The sequence below is a fragment of the Dasypus novemcinctus genome, chromosome 23 (assembly GCF_030445035.2).
Source record: "Dasypus novemcinctus isolate mDasNov1 chromosome 23, mDasNov1.1.hap2, whole genome shotgun sequence".
Taxonomy (NCBI): domain Eukaryota; kingdom Metazoa; phylum Chordata; class Mammalia; order Cingulata; family Dasypodidae; genus Dasypus; species Dasypus novemcinctus.
This window is the reverse complement of record NC_080695.1, coordinates 63,062,922-63,082,214: the sequence shown is the minus strand read 5'-3', so window position 1 is coordinate 63,082,214 and position 19,293 is coordinate 63,062,922. Positions and strand designations below refer to the sequence as shown.

Sequence of the window (19,293 nt, the reverse complement as noted above, 5' to 3'; positions counted from 1 at the left end):
TCATCAACTGGATTCTCTTCCTGTTTATGAGGAAGGGATACAACTTAATTTCCTCCCCCCAAATGTGTAACCAATTGTCCCATTTAGTGAATAACTCATTCCCTTTCCCCACTGATCTGAAAAGTCATTTTTGGTCACCGTTAGGCTCTGCTTTCTTTCTGTTAGCAGGCAAGTGGGCCACTAACAGCTCCATGCTTACATGTGACAAGCTCAAGGAACTCAGCCAAAAATAAAAGGTCTTCTCAATAGTCTGAGCCAAAGTCCCAGGGCAGAGTCTCATTAGACAGCTTGTGCCAACCACGATGTCCGGAGAGTGGAATCTGCTCACGGCCAGGTCTGGTTTACCTGACTCCCACTGGAGCAGAGAGGCAGGTCACCAGACAAAGTGCAAGGGTGGTTCCTCAAAGGGATTACTGGGGTGCAGACAGAAGGAAGAACAGATGCTGGTCAGACAAAAAAGCTGCCTGCCGAAATGTGTGCCCTCAGCCTTCCGAGTGCCCCATGGCGCAGTCTGGGATCCTTTGGGGGATGTCCCAGGTTCCCTCTGCTCTAAGTTGGCTTCCTCTTCAAGGGCCACCTTGACCTGCCTGCCCCAGTGGTGGGGATTGAGGCACGCCCCCCACAAAAGACGTGTTCCTGTGGTTCTGAGCCCCTTGGTAAATAGGACCTTCAGGGACGTTATTACCAGTTAAGGTGTGGACTCATTTGGGAACAGGAGCTTTGCAAATCCTCATTAGGTGTGGCCAAACTGAGTCAGGCTGGGCCTTAGCCCACAGCACTGGAAGCCTTCTAAAGAGAGGAAATTTGTCAGTAGCAGCCAGAGGTCAGAAGAGGCCAGAGAGGAGAGAGAGATGGCCACATGACCAAGGATGGCCACCGCTGGAATGCTACTGCCCATTGCTGAGAAATCATGGCCTTGCAGACACAGGATGTTGGACTTCCAGTCTTCAGAACAGTGAGACAATAAATGCTGTTGTTTAAGCCAATGCATTGTGAGCTATTTGTCATAGCAGCTCTGGCAAACTAGGACACCCAGGAATCCAGGTCTGATGAGACGCCCTTTCAGGGGGTCCCCGTTGACTTGGACAACAGCCTGACAGCCAGTCCTGCACCCAGGAAGCCTGCCCAGGTTGCTTCTCCCTGTCAAAGGGGGCAGAGTTCAGGGAGGGTGGGAGGAAGGAAGGGTGCCAGCAGGGTGTGGACGCTGTTTATAAACAGGAAGTGGCTCTTTCCCTCCCATTCCTGAGAGTGTGCTACCTCAGCTCAGGAAGTGTGGGCTCCCACAGGGAGGGTCCCTGGAATGCCTCTTTTTTTTTTTTTTAATTTAATTTTTAAATTATTTTTTTAAGTTAATAGATCACACGAAACATTACATTAAAAAACATAAGAAGTTCCCATATACCCCACTCCCTAACCCTCCACCCCATCATTATTTTTTTAATTGTATTTTTTTGAAGATACACAGATCACAAAAAATGTTACGTTAAAAAATATAAGAGGGAAGCAGATTTGGCCCAATGGATAGGGCGTCCGCCTACCACATGGGAGGTCCAAGGTTCAAACCCTGGGCCTCCTGATCCATGTGGAGCTGCCCCACACGCAGTGCTGATGCGCACAAGGAGTGCCATGCCACACAGGGGTGTCCCCCATGTAGGGGAGCCCCACGTGCAAGGAGTGTGCCCCGCAAGGAGAGCCGCCCAATGCAAAAACAGTGCAGCCTGCCCAGGAGTGGCATCGCACACACACGGAGAGCTGACGCAGCAAGATGACGCAACAAAAACGAGACACAGATTCTGGTGCCACTGACAAGAATACAAGCAGACACAGAAGAACACACAGTGAATGGACACAGAGAGCAGACAACTGAGCAGGGAAGGGGAGATAAGTAAATAAATAAATAAATCTTTTAAAAAATATGTATATATATATATACATATATGAGGTTCCCATATACCCCCCACCTTCCCTACCCCATGCCTCTTGTGGCACCCCTCCAAGGACTCAGGGCCAACCCCTGGGCCATCAGGGATCAGCCAGAGAATCCAGAGACCAGGTTCACCCAGAGAGAGGTTTTGCAATCCAGGTAGCTGCAGCTCCAGACTGTTGACCTAGGAGAGCACATGCCTTTGTTTCCACAGGGATGCCTGGGCCCCTGGCATCTCATGCCACGAGGTGGGCACTGCCAGCCCTTCCCTCTCTGAGCCTGCAGAGGAGTGGGGTGTGATTTGGAGAGGAGTCAGTGCACGGGGTGGTGCCGCCTCATCTCCATCAGCCCCCACAAAGCCCCCATAACAATAATACACTGACAAAAACCATAGCAAGTGACAAGAAAACACTGAATAAAATGAGAATAAAAGCCCCAAAGCCTCTTTAGAAAACTTTACTCCATCTGATGGCCTGCAACATATCTAAACAAAAGCAAGTTGCCTGCCAGGCAGTGGGTCAGACATCTGGGTTCAAAGCTCAGCGCTGCTGCTCACTGGCTGTGGGACTTGGACCACCTGCTGACACTCCACGGGCTACGTTGACTCCCTGTAGAATGAGGCTGAAGACAACACCCACTTCATAAGGTTGTCGTGAAGATTCAAGAAACTAATAAGTGCCAGAAATGAACAAGAATAACAGCAATGTATTGGTGTTAATAGCATATGAATAACTCACACAAATGGCAGCAATGTTAGAAGGCACTGGGAATCCTCTGTGAAGCAGTATAGTGTTATTTGAAAGTAGACTTAGATTCGTTGTAAATGTCTATTGCAAACTCTAGGGCAATCACTAAAAACAATTTAAAGGAAGTATAATTGATATGCTGAGAGGAGAGAAAGTGTAGTCATATAAAAGCTTAATTTGAACCAGAGGAAACAGCAAAAGGGGAATATTTAAGAAAAAACAAAGAACAGTGCAATGAATAGAAAACAGTTAACAAATGTGGTAGGTATTAACCCAACTATATCAATAATAACTTTTAAATAATAATAATAACTTTAAATGTGAATGGTCTAAATACACCAATTAAAAGGACAGTGACTTGTAATGGATAAAAAATAAGAACCAACTATATGTCAACTACAAGAAACTGACCTTAAATATAAACCAATAGGCGCTCTAGCAGAATGGTGAAAGGTATCGCTGGTGGAGCCAAAGTGCCCAGGATTGATTGGGCCAGTTCCTTAACCTCATTAAGCCTCAGAGTCCTCTTCTGTAAAGTGGAGATAGTAATAGTTCCTAATCATGTTAGTGATGTCGTGAGGATTCAATGGGCTCATTCACATAAAGCCTTTAGAGCAGTGCCTCGTTCTGTAAGAGTATGCTTTTTTTTTGTTCTTGCTGTTGTTTTATTATTAATATTTAAATGTTAATATTTTAATATTAAATATATATTATTATTAATTATCCAAATGAAGCTTCAGGACAAATTGTCTAGTCTTCACTTTCAGTTTTTCATCTGAAATCTTCCTGGAAGTAAACACTCTAGACCCACCACTCCCTCCTTAAATTTTAAGATAAAGTCGCATTATGCAATTTTCAGGGCCCAGTGCATAATGAATATGCAGAGCCCTAGGGGCTTCTTAAGAAGTTAGAAGACAGGTTGAAGGAGAAAGGACCACCTGACTCACAGATGCTGAAATGTCATGTCAGCAAGAAACACATATTTGTTATTGTAAGCCATTGAGATTTGGGTTGTTGTTACTGTAGCAAAGGTAGCAAATATATCATGTGCATAAACATACTGTTGATCAGAAACTGTGAGATGAGATTTTACCCTACTGCAAGATAAAAACTTAGCCTTTATTTATTTATATTACTGATAAGAACACAAGGCTCCTTGATAGAGACAACGACTTTATTACTGGGGCAAAAGCAGCAACTGGAGCAGTACCTTCAGTTCTCTGAGCCCCATACCTGAACAGGTGACCTGGTGATGGCCAGATGGCACCATCATGTGCAGTGAGGTGCATCACGGGAGAGTTCCCCTCGAGTTAGGAAACTTCCGCCTTTCCTAGGGCTGCTGGTGGCCTGTGCAATCTCCCCTCCCTAGAGCAAGAATGACCTTATCTTTATTATTGGATATAAGCAAATTTCTTTCAGGAAGAGGAAGAAGATTGTCATACTCTGAATGTCAGGCCTGGGGGCATTCTTCATCTTCATTACATTGGAAAGAATCTGCCCTCTGTCCCACTGTCTCTAGTTTCCAAGGATGTCTGCATAACAAACATTTTTAAAGAGACTGTCAGTGCCCTTTGCTCAGGAGATGCAAAACATGTAAAAATATGAGATAGTCAGGGTTTGTCTCCCAACACATATATGCATATGTACATGTAAAGATCTCATCTACATGTCTATATTTAGCTCTACATATTCCATATGCATATACTTATTTTCACATTAAGACAATACTGGGGGAAGCAGATGTGGCTGAAGTAGCTGGGTGCCTGCCTACCACTGGGGAGGTTCCTGGTTTGGTTCTCAGTGATTCCTAAAAAGATGAGCTAGATGATCAGACAACAAGTGCAAACAACAAAGGGGGGGCAGGTGTGTGTGGATAAATCTTTAAAAAAGAAAAAGACAATACTGTGTATTTTGTTTATGTACTTATTTTGTCACCTAGCAATATATATGCACCATTTCCAGCCATTAAATGTTCTTTTTTTAAAAAAGATTTATTTATTTATTTCTCCTTTCCCCGGTTGTCTGTTCTCTGTGTCGTCTTTGTCCGCTTCTGTTCTTGTCAGAGGCACGGGAATCTGTGTTTCTTTTTGTTGCATCATCTTGTTTTGTCAGTTCTCCGTGTGTGTGGCACCATTCTTAGGCAGGTTGCACATTCTTTCGTGCTGGGCGGCTCTCCTTACGGGTGCACTCCTTGTGCGTGGGGCTCCCCTATGTGGGGGACACCCCTGCGTGGCACGGCACTCCTTGCGCGCTTCAGCACTGCGCATGGGCCAGCACTGTGCATGCACACCGGTCAAGGAGGCCTGGGGTTTGAACCATGGACCTCCCATGTGGTAGATGGACGCCCTAACCACTGGGCCAAGTCCGTTTCCCTAAATGTTCTCTGGAGAATAATTTTTAATAACTTATATTATGGTTTGACTAAACACATAAAAGTAATTCCTTATTACTGAATATGTAGGTAGTTTGCAAATGTCCAATAATGTGCAATGCTATAATAAACTTCTATCTTGAAAAAAAAAACTCATTAGGAATTTCAAGGAGGTGTGGCCGAGCATTTAACCAAGGGAGCCCTTCTGAGCTCAAGGCCAGCGTGACTGCCCGGGCCACAAAGCCCTGACGCCATCTCTATTTAAGACCCACTACTAATTGCGCAAAGTCAAATCCAGGGATGTCAATTCCCAGACCCCTCCCTCAGCCCTCCCGCCCCAGGGGACCCCAATGCCGAGGAGCTCCGTGCCCACGCAGCGGTTCCTGACGGCGCCCCAGGAGCCCCGCTGCCTGCCTTCTTTGCACACCCTGGACCCAGCTTCCTTCCCCCTTCGGAAAGGGGAACGCTTGGAGGGAAGACTGTTCCTGGAACCACGCTCAGGAGCGGACTGAGAATTTCTGGTTTTAGGGGGAGGCCAGCCCACGGAGCCCGCGGCAGGAGCCAGGCCCGGGCTGCCCCGCCGGCGCGCCCACCCCTCGCGCCCCCTCGAGGCGCTCCCTGCGCCCGCTCTCCAGGGGCGCGGGGGCAGGTGGGGGCTTCAGCTCTCCAGCTAACCCCGGTCCGTCCCCGCCCTGCCCCAGAGGTCGCCACCCTTGGCCTTCGGGGCACTCTCAGAGCTCCCGGGCGCACGCGGCCGCGAGCGCCGGGCGGAGCCGCCTGGGGTCAGTGGCGGCCCGGGGTGCCCGAGCCGGCGACTCCGCGCGTGGGCGCCGGGCGAACAAGCCCTTAGTGTGCGCGCAGCCCACCCGGCTCTGAAACACGTCCCCTCTGTCTCCCGGGAGGAGGAGCCTGCCAGCCACGCCGCGGGCCCGGGGACGGCAGGGCGCCCCGCCCCCCCACCTCCGCGGCACCAGCCTTTCCAGCCCGGCGTCGGCGACCGGGAAGGGCGCGCCCGCCCCAGGGGCCTGCGTGTGGGCCGTGGGGGGCTGAGCTCAGAGATACCGTCCGTCCCCGCCTGGGCAGGGGCGGCTCTTCCCATTTCCTGCCCCACTTAGAAATGACCCTCGCTGGCGTCCTGGCAAGCCCAGCGTCCCGACGTGCGGGCGCGGTGGCCTCGTGGGTGCCGGCCGCATGGCGGAGTCGGGAGGGAGGAGCGCCGGGGTGGGGCTGCGCTGGCTCCCGCAGCTCCCCGAGGCCTGCGCAGTCACTCTCATACCGGGCATGCCCCCACTCCCACCCCTAGCCCCAGCCCCAGTCCCACCCTCACCCCACCCCCACCCCCAGGCAGTGAAGGCTGTTTCCAGAGCCCAGGGTGTGGGAGGATTTCGTGCGGAGGTGGGGACGGGGAGGGGGGAGGGCGCGGAGAGGGACTTTTGAAATCCCGGCCTTAGCAGGGGGGAGGGAGGCATAGACCCAATAAAACCCCCAGCTCAGCTCTGGGGGGGCTGGTGGGGGAAGGGAAGGGCGAGGGCCGCAGGGCAGGCCACGGAGGCTCGGTCCCTGCCGGGGCTGCTGGGCTGCGCTGAGCTGAGGCCGGTGAAGTGCTCAGCAGTGCCCCGTGTTCTAGGGTGCGCCAAATGTTTACGGGGATCCTTACCGTGCGCACCCTGCCCTCTCGCAGGGTTCTGTTCCCACAGGTGCGATGGACAGCCTCTCCATCTCCACCATGAGGGGCAGGCACCCTCCTGGAGACAGGGGCGCGTCCAGCGGCCTCAGGGTGGTCTCTGGGCACGTCCGCCCTCTTCCGGGGCGCACAGTCCAGGCAGCGTCCCCGCCCCATTTCAGCTTGGGTTTTCTTACTCTCCGGATCACTCTCAACTTGAACTTCCAGGTATGCCGTTGGCCCATCTTTGGTTCCTTCTTGTGTCCTCATCTTGTAGGACAATAAATACCCTGACCTAATTCCATTCATTCTCTACTTATCCATTCTCTCTCTTTTTAAGTTTTAAAGTGTTTTATTCTATTCTATACACAACCTATCCATTCTTTTAGTAAATATTTCTTGAGCCCGTCATGTACCAGATGCTGTGCTGAAGGTCGGGTTGTAGGGGTAAAGAAAAGAGTTGCTAGGGCTCAGTGGTGGGGGTGGAGACACCCATCAAGGGGGTGGTGAGAATCACCTGCAGGCCCGTCTCCTGGAGTCTCTGACTTTCCGGCTGGGAAAGGGCCTGGAACTTGTATTTTAAATAAGTATTTCACATGCTTCTCATTGTCCAGGGACTTTGGGAAACACTGAGAGGACTTAGAGACTGACGGAGCTCTGCATGGGGGAGGAGTGACGCTGAGTGGGCCAGCAGGGAAGTCAGGAGGCCAGGGGAGCCTTTCCTGGGGAACCCACTAAAGCACGAGGCTGTTAACTGGGTGCAGAGGCGGGGGGGATGTGTTCCTGGAGGAGGGACTAGAGCGTGCAAAGGCCCTGAGGCGGGAAGGAGCTCTGGGCCATCCTGAAAATGGACACCAGTGGCTGGAGCTCAGGCAGGAAGGGGGAGCTGGAGCGGGATCCGGGTTAAGGCACAGGGGGCGGGGTTGGGACGCCCTGGAAAGGTTTCGTGCAGGAGGGACCTACGAGAGCTGATTGGTGCTTGAACAGGGTTTCATTCAACAGATGCCTGTGCAGGCTCCGTTCCAGGTTCTCACAGAACCAGGCTTCTTTCCCAACTTCCTCCTCCTGTGCACCCCTGCCGCCAGGGCCAGCCCAGCGCCAGGAGGCCCTGGCATGAGCGCAGAGGGAGGGGCGAGCCGAGGTGGCCTGAGAGCCCCCTGCCCCCTTGGCAGTCAGAGGGCTCTGGACTTGGCCCCAGGCCGGACGACCGTGTCCGCCTGGGCACTGGTGAGTGGGCAGCCCCAGGGGGGTTCTGTTTTCTGGCCTCACTACCAAGGCCCATCCTGGCTCCTCTGCACCTCAGATGGGAGTGCCAGCCGCGCCCCACCCCCCAGCCCACCCATCTCGGGCCCTCCTCCCAGCCCTGCCGCCTCTGCGCGCGGCCGGCCCCGGTTCCCACCCCCTCCTCCCAGGCCCTGAGCTGGGGACTGGCACGGGAGCAGGGAGGGGCAGCGGGGGACTGGTGGGCAGTGCCCGCCGGGGCCGGGCTGCCAAGCCTGGGCACGCTGATCCGGCAGCTGGCCCTGGGCCCGCCCGCCCACCCGGGGCGAGAGCCCGGCTCCCGGGGGCGTGGGCTCATTTGCATGCTACCGTGAGGGGCGGGGCCAGGCCAGCCGGCCGGATTCTTGTATTTTTCAGAGAAGTTGTAGGTTTATAGAAAAAACTGCATAAAACAGCGTTCCCCCATACCGCCCCACTGGTCACTTGCATCGTGCGGCACGTTTATTACAGTGGACGGAAGGACGTTTTTCTAAATACTGTGAGCCGTAGTCCATGGTTACATTAGGGATCACTGTGTCATACAGTCCTACGGGTTTAAGAAAAAAGCTTTCTAGTAACATATATACATTCTAAAATGTCCCCTGTCAGCCGCGTTTGGATCTCTAGTTGAGTGTCAATCGCGGTGAGGCGGCTGCGCCCCCAGGGCCGCCGGCCCTTCCCCACTCTGCCATCCCCCCCTCCGCCGCAGCCAGGCCACCCCCTGCGCCCCAGCTTCAGCCTCTCCTCTTTGACTAGATTTAAAGCTCCTGGACCTGACTCCTGGGATCCAGGGAATGGGGGTCGGGGGAGCGGCTCCCATCCTGCGAGCCGATGCAAAGGCTCCTGGACCATTCCTGGGAAAAGCCAAGCCCACGGGGTGGGCGAGAGGCCGAGCCGGGGAGGAGGAGCGGCGGGGGCCCTCTGCCCGGCGTCCCCTGCCTCCTTCCGTCCCGAGGGGGAGGCGTCCGTGCGCGGCCCTGCTGGGGTCCTGGGACCCTCCCCCCTCCTCCTGCTCCGGGGGCAGCCGCCTGGCGCCCCCTCCGCCCACGCTCCGCCGTCTTGCCGCCTCGGGGTGCGGGAGCTGGGAATCCCGCGTGGGCGGGACCCTGCGCGGCTGGACTTGGCAGGGTGCCCCCGGCCTTGGGCGCGCGCGGCTCTGCAGGGAATCCTCTGGGCCCACTCGGCCGGGCTGCAGTTCCGGGTTATTTCATCAGACACTCATCTAGGCTGAGAAGGAATTTTTCGATGCGGTTGACATGGACACTCAGGTAACGTGGAGGAGACTGCCCTCAAGAATGTGGGTGGGCCTCATCCACTCAGGTGAAGGCCAGAAGAGCAAACACCGAGGTTCCCAGGAAGAACGTGTCCTGCCTGGCGACTGCAGCAGACTACCCTGCCTCAGTTTCCAGCCTGCCGCCTCCCCTGCGAGTTCAGACTCAAAAAACGGCGAGGGCAGCGCTGGCCTGAGTTTCTGCCCTGCCCTGCTCCTGCGGACCCTGGACCCGCCAGCCCCACAGTCTGCGAGCCGATTCCTTAAAATAAATCCCTTTAGCTGAATAGTCGCATTGGCCCGGCTCCTGGGGGCCCTGCCTGGTACACTGGGCCGGCGGGTCCAGCCAGGGAGCCCCTGCTGTGGGCCGCGAGCCTGGCTGTGTCCCTGTGAGTGCCTCTCACTACAGCCCCCGCTTTACAGATGAGGAAACCGAGGCTCGGCACGGCTACATGAGCCGTGCCGAGTCCCCCGGGGTGAGCTGGGGAGCCGGGATTTAGCCCAGGTCGAGGGGCTTCGGACCCCAAGCAGAGGGTGCTTTTAGCCCTCGAAGAGGAGCCTGTGGTCCACCTCCCACGTACAGGAGAGGATAAAGGGTGACAGGGCCCCACGCCCTCAGGGGTGACAGGGGCAGGGCTGGGCTCAGGGCCAGGTGCAGAAGGCGAGGAGGCCTGGCCCTGCGCTTCCTGCACTGCTGACTGTGCACTTGGGGCCCCAAGACGAGTGCCCCTTAGGAGCAAGGCCGGCCTGGGAGCCAGCACCTGCTCACCTTCTGGCCCAGGTGTCTTGCTGCTTCACCCTAGTGTGGCCCTGCTGGGGTGGGCAGGGATGGAGGGGATGGGAGTAGGGGTCCCCAGCCTGCTTCTTGGCTCCTGGGATTCAGAACAATCCCTTTTGGGGGAGGAGACCCACAGATCACCTCCGGAAGGCAGGTTTTCTCTCTCACCTCCTCAGCAGACGCATCACCCACACCCCCTGAGACCACGGACAGCCAGGCTGAGCGGTGGGCAGCTGTGGACGCCCCTTCTGCCCCACCCAGGTCTCTCTCTCCCTCTCTCTCTCTCTCTCTCTCTCTCTCTCTCTCTCTCTCACACACACACACACACATGCGCACGCGCGCTGCCAGCCCCGCCAGCCTGCCCTGGGCTCTGCTCACGGGTGGCCACACCGAGCTGCCTCCAGGAGTGCCAGGAATCCCGGGCAGCCTTGTGGGGTGGGGAGGGGGCCACCGCGCCCGGGACACAGAGCTGGTCAGAGGTCACGCGGCACCCAGAAGGTGCAGCAAGAGGCTTCAAGCCCAGCCCCCAGCCGATACAGAGACGAAGAATGTTCTGTATGTGCTTAAGGGGGCAACAGAAGGACTCGAAATTGGCCTGAGGAATGTGACTTGTGGGCTTTGAACCTGCCTCCCATTCCCGGCCCCTCCTCAGCTCGCCTGTGGGGACACTTGTCTGGAACCCAGGAACCACGGGAGCAAACAGCCAGGACTTTGTGTGATGTTGACGCACTGACATTTCTGGCAAAAAAAAAACAAAACAAAAAAACTGCAGCCGCCTTCTGCCAGGCGCCTTGTCCCTAGAACTGGCTGGCTGTGTGTGTGTGCGCGTGTGCGTGTGTCGCCACCTGGGATGGTGAGTGCGTCAGAGCTGGAGGCCAGGGCCAGCTCACCTTCTCTGTGCCACTGTGGGCAAGTGACCTAGCCTCCCTGTGCCTCAGTTTCCTTGCCTGTAAAATGGGGATAGGCGCAGTACCTAGATCATAGGATCCATCTGGGAATTACCCGAGGCAGAGGCTCTGCCACCTGCAAGGATTACACTTCTCTTTGTTCACAGAGAATGAAGGAATGCTGCTCCTGGGTCAGCTGCCCTCTGTTCCTGAAGGCCACCCCATGTGGCTGACTTCGCCAGTGTCTTGCCAGATCCCTCTGAGGCTGTTGGTCCACCTATAAACAATAGCTTTTCTTTTTTTGGGGGGGGGGGCTGTGGTCAGCAGTTCAGACTGAAGTCACACGGGGGGGCTTCCATCCTGGCCCAGCTAGTTATTTGCTGTGCTCCTTAAGGCAAGTTCCTTAACCTCTCTGTCCCTTAATTTCCATTTCCATACAGTGATATGACAATAGGACCTAAGTTCTGGGGCTGAGTGACAATTAAATGCCATCGTACTGGGGAGCAGATGTGGCTAAAGCAGTTGGGTGCCTGCCTCCCACATGGGAGGTCCCAGGTTCAGTTCCTGGTGCCTCCTAAAGAAGACGAGCAGATGCAATGAGTGGAAGCAATGAGCTGGCGCAACAAACAGACACAATGAACAGGGAAGCAGATGTGGCTCAAGCGGTTGAGCACCCGCCTCCCACACGGGAGGTCCTGAATTTGGTTCCTGGTGCCTCCTAAAGAAGATGAGCAGGGAAACGGACTTGGCCCAGTGGTTAGGGCGTCTGTCTACCACATGGGAGGTCCGCATTTCAAACCCCGGGCCTCCTTGACCCGTGTGGAGCTGGCCCATGCGCAGTGCTGATGCGCGCAAGGAGTGCCCTGCCGCGCGCAAGGAGTGCCCTGCCACGCAGGGGTGTCCCCTGCGTAGGGGAGCCCCACGCGCAAGGAGTGCACCCGTAAGGAGAGACGCCCAGCGCGAAAGAAAGTGCAGCCTGCCCAGGAATGGCGCCGCCCACACTTCCCGGGCCGCTAACGACAACAGCAGACAAAGAAACAAGATGCAGCAAGTAGACACAGAGAACAGACAACCGGGAGAGGGGAGGATTAATTAAATAAATAAATCTTTAAAAAAAAATAAAGAAGATGAGCAGACAACAAGCAGACATAAAGAACAGAGACAATGAGCAGACACAATGAGCAGAGACAATGAGCATGAGGAACCATCTTGAGGGGTGGGAAGAAAGACTATTTCTCAGTCTAATGTAGCATAACGTGTACTCAATAAATATTTGTTTAAAAAAAATGCCGTCATACATTTACAATGCCCTGGTACAAGGTGAGTGATCAATAAATGTGAGACAGTACTTTAAAAGTATTATTTAATACTCCTGTATATACAGTCATACTTAATCCTGCAATCACTCCCACGAAAGGGGTATTGTTAGTGGTTTTATGAATGAGGAAACGGGCTCAGAATGCTTAAGGGGCTCTCGCAAAGGCAACTCAGCTAGCAGGGAAAGGAGTCCAAATTGGAACCCAGGGCCAATTTGAAAGTCCTGCTTTTAACCATGGCATTATACCACCACCCTTCTTAAACACCGACCAATTTGGAGGTCCTCTTTCCCACCTGAGTGTGTCCATATTTTCAGGATCTGTCAAGAAAAATCTGTTACAACTGGGTCAGAGTCCAGGGACCTGGTCCCTACCCCAAATCTGTCTCTATTGTAATTGTGGGACCTCACTTATTCCTTCTTCATCCCATCCCCTGGGCCTCAATTTTCCCAAAGGACTGGGCTGGATCAAGAAGGGGTGACAAAATCAAGTACCTAGAGGGCCAGCAGGCAATATATGTGAGTGAAGCAGGACAGATGTGTACAGTAGGGAGTGGTGGGGACTGCAGCAAAACAAATACTTCAGGCTTAGTATATCACCTAAGGGGGAAATGTAGGCTCAAGGTAGCCAGGTGATCCCATTTTTAAGAGAATCCAGAAATATATATTCTGAGGCATAATCTCTATTATTTAATTCAATACATTTTTAAAGGCTTCCTACAAATTGAGACCTGGGTCCATGCCCTTTGGCCTTGGCTACCTCATCAGCATGCTCAACTCCATCTCCCTTGTGATTTCTCACTGTTCTCTGCCTCCAGAGCTTCCTGGATTTCTAGCCCCAGGAAAACGCTAAGATGCTGGGTTAGGCAGGAGAACCCCCTGCTCCCCTCCAGGGAGGGGCAGTGTTCCCCGGAGTTCAGTGGACAGTGTCCCTGATGAGCCAGCGGGGAGAGCAGGGCAGCTGTGAAACCCTCCAAGGTCTCCCAACTGGGTCTCGGGCCTGGTAGGAAGCCGGCTCTTGGGACTGTCCCTAGGATTTCCCGGAGGTTAGGTATATCAGCTACATGGGGGAACGTGGGCTCAGGGTGGCCCAAAATAAACAAACTTGAAAGAAAAGCCAACAGGTCTGGCCGTCTTTGGAGGAGCATGGCTGCCTGTGGGTGTGGGGAGGTGAAGCCCCCAAAAGCATCCACTCTTTACAACCGAGGGACCAGGCGGTGTGCGATCCACCGTGGCCCCCAGAGGCTGCTCCTTTTCTCCCCAAACTCCAAAATAATGCACAGTCCAGGGTGGGCCCTCCCCGCATCTGTAGATACTTACTTGGCCACTTGCTCTTGGGTCAGTTAAGGATGTATGTGTCCTCCGTTGTGAGCCGGGACCAAAGGCACGGAGTGACTAACTCTCGGGGCACCCCTAGGACCCCCGCTCCGCCTTGTGGCCCCATCACTCTGCCCAAACCGCACCCAAGCTCACCCAAGGCCTTCTGGACCCCAAACCCTGCGGTCTTGTCTTTTCCTTATTGTAAAGGCCGTCTCTTAACAAGCAGCACACCCGGCACCCAGGCCGAAGTTTCTAAGCACTGCTCTCCAAATAGAAGGACCCAGGCCCCTTGGAGAAAGGGCTGCCTCTCGGGGTGGGGCCTGGAGCTTCTCGTAGGACCAGAGAGGCAGGAGGTGGCTGAAAACCAAAAAGAGGGCATGTGTCAATGGCCCCCAGAAGCCAACCTGAAAGAGCCAAAGCCAGACAACTTGAGCGACAAAACAATGTTGTACTGAATTGTAACTCAAGGTGTAAAATAAATATACATGCCTCTGTACTAAGAAACAAATAAATCAATGGAGGAGAAGGGACATTTCCTCTGGGAAGAGTAGATCCTTCCTCCTCCAGAAGGTGGAGCTTCACCTCCTGGCTCCCGTTTGTGTATTGGACTTAATGACTTGCTTCCAAAGAATAAAACATGGAAAGGGAAACACAGAGATGTTGGAGTGAAGATACCTGGCACAGGATCACCTTATCCAGGTTACCAGGTGTAGCAGTTTGATATGGTTATGAATTCCAAACATAGATATTGGATTATGTTTGTAATCTGGTCTGTACCCGGGCATGATTAAGTTATGATTAGGGCTTTGATGGGGCCAGGTCATTAGGGCAAGGGTTGGGGACTCACAGATAAAAGGCATGGCGAAGGACAGAGTTGAGGGTTTTTGATGATGCTGAAGCCTTAAGCTGGAGCCCCAGGAGATAAGCTCACAGAGGAAAGAGAAGCCAGCCCCAGGAAGAGAGGAACCCTGAGCCCAGGAAGAAGCAAGCCCTGGGAAGAGAGGAACCTAGGAAGCCTGAACCCTGGCAGACGTTGCAGCCATCTTGCTTCAACACGTGGAAATAGACTTTGGTGAGGGAAGTAACTTATGCTTTATGGCCTGCTATCTGTAAGCTCCTACCCTTTATAAAAACCAACCGATTCCTGGTATTTTGCATCAGCACCATTTGGCTGACTAATACACCAGGTTAGCATCTGTGGGTGTAACGAGCTCCCGGGTGTAAAGGGATAGCCCCTTCACCTCTTCACCCCAAGCCCAGAACCCCAGACTAATCGCGAGAAAAACAGCAGCCAACCCAAATCCAGAGACATCCGACAGGATACCTGACAAGTCCTCTCAAAACCGGCCAGGCTGTGAAAAGCAAAGGAAGGCTGAAAACTGTCACAGCCAAGGCGAGGCCAAGGGAGACAGGTCAGCTACATGCAGAGTGGCCTCCTGGACGGGGTGAGTGGAACCACAGGTGAGATCCAAAAAAAAAGTCTGGAATTTCATTAATAGTAAGGTATCAATGTTCATTTCCTGGTTTTGACTAATGCACGAGCGCAAACGTACATGGGAACTCTGTACCATCTTTGCAACTTTTCTGTAAATCTAGAATTACCGCAAAATCCAAAGTTCATTTATTTTTTTCCCCAAAGTTCATTTAAAGGGAAGCATTTCCTCCTGATTAATAAAGGAATACATGTTTGCTACAGACAATTCATAAAATACACAAATAAGACACCAGCAGTTACTCACCGTCAACTCTGAACATTCTGGTGCATTTCCATCTTTTTCCCCATGCAGACATGCAGTTGAGACACCATTAAGGACAGGTTATAATCACAGTTTTGTACCCTGTGCCCTCAGCCTCATAAGCTTCTTCCCTCGGCATTCAAACACGTCTGCTCTAATTTCCTTAGCTGTTCCCTGTGTCTGGTGGTTTCTCCTGAGAGATGACTGTGACACGGTACCTGGGTCTCTATTGGGATTGTTTTCTAATGGTGGAGCAGTTAGAAAGGCATTCGTAAGTCAGAGTGGGGGCATTTTGAAGGCTTTTGATGCGTTTCTCATCCGCACAAGCACACAGATGGGTCTCCTGGCGCGGGTGTATTGGGGAGACAGCTTCTAAAGCGCTTTCTTTACTCTTCGCTGACTTGGCTCGCCCAGCACTGGACACCGTTTAACCACCCCCCTTGGAGCTTTTTCTGTGATCCCTTTGACACTGCTTCCTCCGGTTCTGTCTGCCCCTCCCTGCGTGCCTTCTCGGTCTCCCGCTTTGTCCCCTGCCCCAGCATCGCATCCGCCTTTGCGCGTCCGTGCTTCGAGACCCCAGGGCAGCTCGCCCACTCGTGGGGCCCTGGACGCCTCCCGCTGCCCGGGCACCGCTTGGCCAGGCTCTCTGGAGGTCTGACCTGCATCGCCATGCGCCTCAGACAGTTCTGCCAGGCTGGCCCTTGGGTGCGTCCCGGGGGAGGGTGCAGTGGTCCCGGCCTCTCTGCCTCTCTGCCTGCCTGGGGGCCCAGCATCCCTGGGCACAGCCGCCCCATCCTGGCCCCCCGCTCGTCCCTTCCGAGCCCCACCCCAGGCTTTTGTCTTCAGCCCCCTAACGGCTCCTCACGCACGGCCGGAACCAGGCCCTGCTCATGTCCTGCCTGAAGTTCCAGCGGCCTGGACCCCTCCTCCCCGCAGCTCACCGCTTCACACCCCCACTTAAAGAGTCCACGGGCTCCTCGAGTGCTCGGAGTCAAGGCCTTGGAATCACGTTTCTAAGAAAGCTGTCTTTTCTATCCTCTTCCAATCCTCCTCTTCTCAACAAAGTGTCCACTAGGTGCTAGACAGCCTTTTTTAATTTTAATTTTTTACATTTTAAAAAAATATTTATTTATTTCTCTCCCTTTCCCCCCAGTGGTCTGCTCTCTGTGTCCATTTGCTGTGTGTTCTTCTGTGACCACTTCTATCCTTATCAGCAGCAGGGAATCTGTGTTTCTTTTTGTTGTGTCATCTTGTTGTGTCAGGTCTCCGTGTGTGCGGCGCCATTCCTGGGCAGGCTGCACTTTCTTTCACGCTGGGCGGCTCTCCTTACGGGGCGCACTCCTTGCACGTGGGGCTCCCCTACATGGGGACACCCCTGTGTAGCACGGCACTCCTTGCGTGCATCAGCACTGCGCGTGGGCCAGCTCCACACGGGTCAAGAAGGCCCGGGGTTTGAAACACAGACCTCCCATGTGGTAGGCGGGCACCCTCTCCATTGGGCCAAGTCCGCTTCCCATATTTTTTTACATTTTATTCATTTATTTTGCTAGGTATCCTCTAACCTACCTTTCACTGACCCCTCCTTTGAACAAAAGGAGAGAGGGCCTCAGGCCTTTGGCAGACAATATTATCTAACTAGATGTCAAAAGCCATCGTTGACTCAACATTGGGCAAAGCAGCATTCATACTTAATTTGTTTTCTTTAAATGAAACGATTTAAAAGAAAATATTGAGTAAATCATACAGATGATACTTGCTTATGGCAAAAATCGTGGAGGTATTATTTGAATTCTTGCTCCTCACAGTCTGGTCCCTGGGCCATGGGCATCTCCTGGGAGCTGGGTAGAAATGCGAGTGGCGGGCCCCACTCAGACCCTTGGCCTCAGAATCTGCATCTTAAGATCCCCAGTGAGTCAGCGCAGGTTCAGGTGGGAGAAGCTCTGACGTGATTAATGACGTTGGGGGAACAGTGACCTTGGAAAACAGTCTGAACCTTTTTCTCTTTCCTGATCTGGCCTTACCGGCCCTTCTGGATTGTTCTCCAGCTCTCCACGCGCTTCCCCACCTAGGGTGGCAGCTCCTCTTCGAGCCACACTGTACCTTACCTGGAACTGGCCCCTCCTTCTGCCTTACCCTCCTCGCCTTCCAACTCAGTCCAACAGGACTTAAAATGAGGTAAAATCCACGTAACGTAAAATGAACCATTTCCAAGCGAACAATCCAGTGGCCTTTAGAACATTCACAATGTTGTTCCAAAGTGTTTTCGTCTCTCCAAAATAGAACCCTGCCCCCGTTAACAGTCTCTCCCTGCCTCCCCCTCCCGTGGCCCCCCGGCAACCGGCAACCGCCAGTCTGCTCTCAGGTCCCTGGATTTCCCTGGCCTGGATACTTCCTGTAAACGGGAGCGGGCGCTGGGGAGCTTCCGGGCCTGGCTTCTCCACTCAGCCTCCCGTGTGTGGGGGGTCCATCCTTCTCGGAGCCTGGATGGACCCTCTTTCCCGTTTGTGGCTGAACAACCTCCCACCGTGAGCAGAGGCCCCCCCAGGTTCCTAGCCTGCCACCTCCCGCCCCACCCAGACTGCGGCTTCGCCTCCGTTTTCCCCCAGAGCGATTCCTAAAACCCCGTCACCATCAACACGGGACGTCTGACTCCAAATCCTCGTGTGTCCCACTGGCCCACTCCGGACGTCGCCCCGTCCTTTGGCCCACCCCCTTTCCCTAGGTGAGGCCCTCTGCTCAAGGTCATGCAGCTCCCAAGTGACAGCCCGCTCTGGGCCCAGTGGCCACGGTTTGGACACCGAGGTCTACACCGCGTTCCCAAGTGGTAAGTGGGTGAAGCGTCAAGGCCCCCCCCCCTTCCTGGGCGTGCTCCCCCCCACCCGGGCTCCGTCTCTGCGGGATCCGGGCACCTGCAGCAAGGAACGAACCCACGGTCTCTGGTTGGGGCACATTTATTTTTACTATATGTACATTTTTTTCACGACAGGAGGAAAGGGAGAGAAGGACGCTTTCTTTCATTTTGTTCTTTTGGCTTTTCGGACTTCACGCCCCGTGACGAGCCGGCCCGGAGCAGGGGGCGGGGGGGAGGCTCAGGCGTAGCCCACCAGGCGCGGGGTGCTGGGGAAGGTTTTGCGCATCCCCATGCACTTGTCCTTGTCGATGCAGAGGGTGTTGGCCTTGATGGCCAGCTCGTGCTCCAGCCGGGACTTGGTCATGACCAGCAGCTGCAGCGTGTCCTGCGTCTCCCGCAGCCGCAGCTTGAGGGTCTGCAGTGTGTCGTCGATGGTAAAGACCTCGTTCACCAGCCTGGGGCGGGGGCAGAGGGGGCGCCCGTCACCCAGCCGGTCGGCGCAGATCCGCCTGCTGCGCGCTGGGACCGAGCCGGGCGCTGGGCAAACGGCGGGGGACAAGACCCTCCCAAGTCACAGGCTCGGGGAGGCCAGGGGTTGAGCAGAACAATCAATACACAGGAAGGTCACCAAGGCGAAGAAATGAGCAGGATGTAGCGCTGGGGGCGAGGAAGGCAGCCTGCCGGTCCTCAGTCACTCAACACAATTAGCAAGTGACCCGGCAGCTCCACTCCAGGGTACAGACCCCAAAGAACCGAAAACAGGTGCTCAAAGACTCGAACCTCAGCGTTCACAGCAACATATTCACTGTCGCCCGAAGGAGGAGACAACCCGAGGTGATGGAGAAACAAAACGTGGTCCAGCTGCGCCATGGAATATTATTCGGCCATGAAAAGGGACGAAGCTCCGGTCCTTGCTACAATGTGGACACACCTCGAAAACACTGTGCTGCGCGAAGAAGCCACTCACCAAAGGCCACATGCTGGACGATTCCATTTTTATGAAATATCCAGAGTTGGCGAATCCATGGAGACAGGGCATGGGGGGTGAGTGCTCATGGAAAGGGACTTCCTTTTGGGGGATGAAAGTGTTCTGGCTCTAGACATGTGATGGTCACACAGCATTGTCAACGTACTAAACGTCACATATGGTGAACTTCATGTATGTGCATCTT

At 54.1% G+C, this 19,293-nt stretch overlaps 1 protein-coding gene across 1 annotated transcript in view; it reads right to left on the bottom strand.

Annotated features, from left to right (window-relative positions):
* Positions 1-18,205: 18,205 nt before the first annotated feature.
* The window catches only part of TEKT5 (tektin 5), a 48,643-nt gene continuing 47,555 nt past the window's right edge, over positions 18,206-19,293 (bottom strand). Inside the window, exon 7 of the mRNA XM_004460712.5 lies at positions 18,206-18,576. Within this exon, the coding sequence (XP_004460769.1) occupies positions 18,360-18,576 (217 nt within the window). The 3' untranslated portion in view covers positions 18,206-18,359. The remainder of the gene's footprint in view (positions 18,577-19,293) is intronic.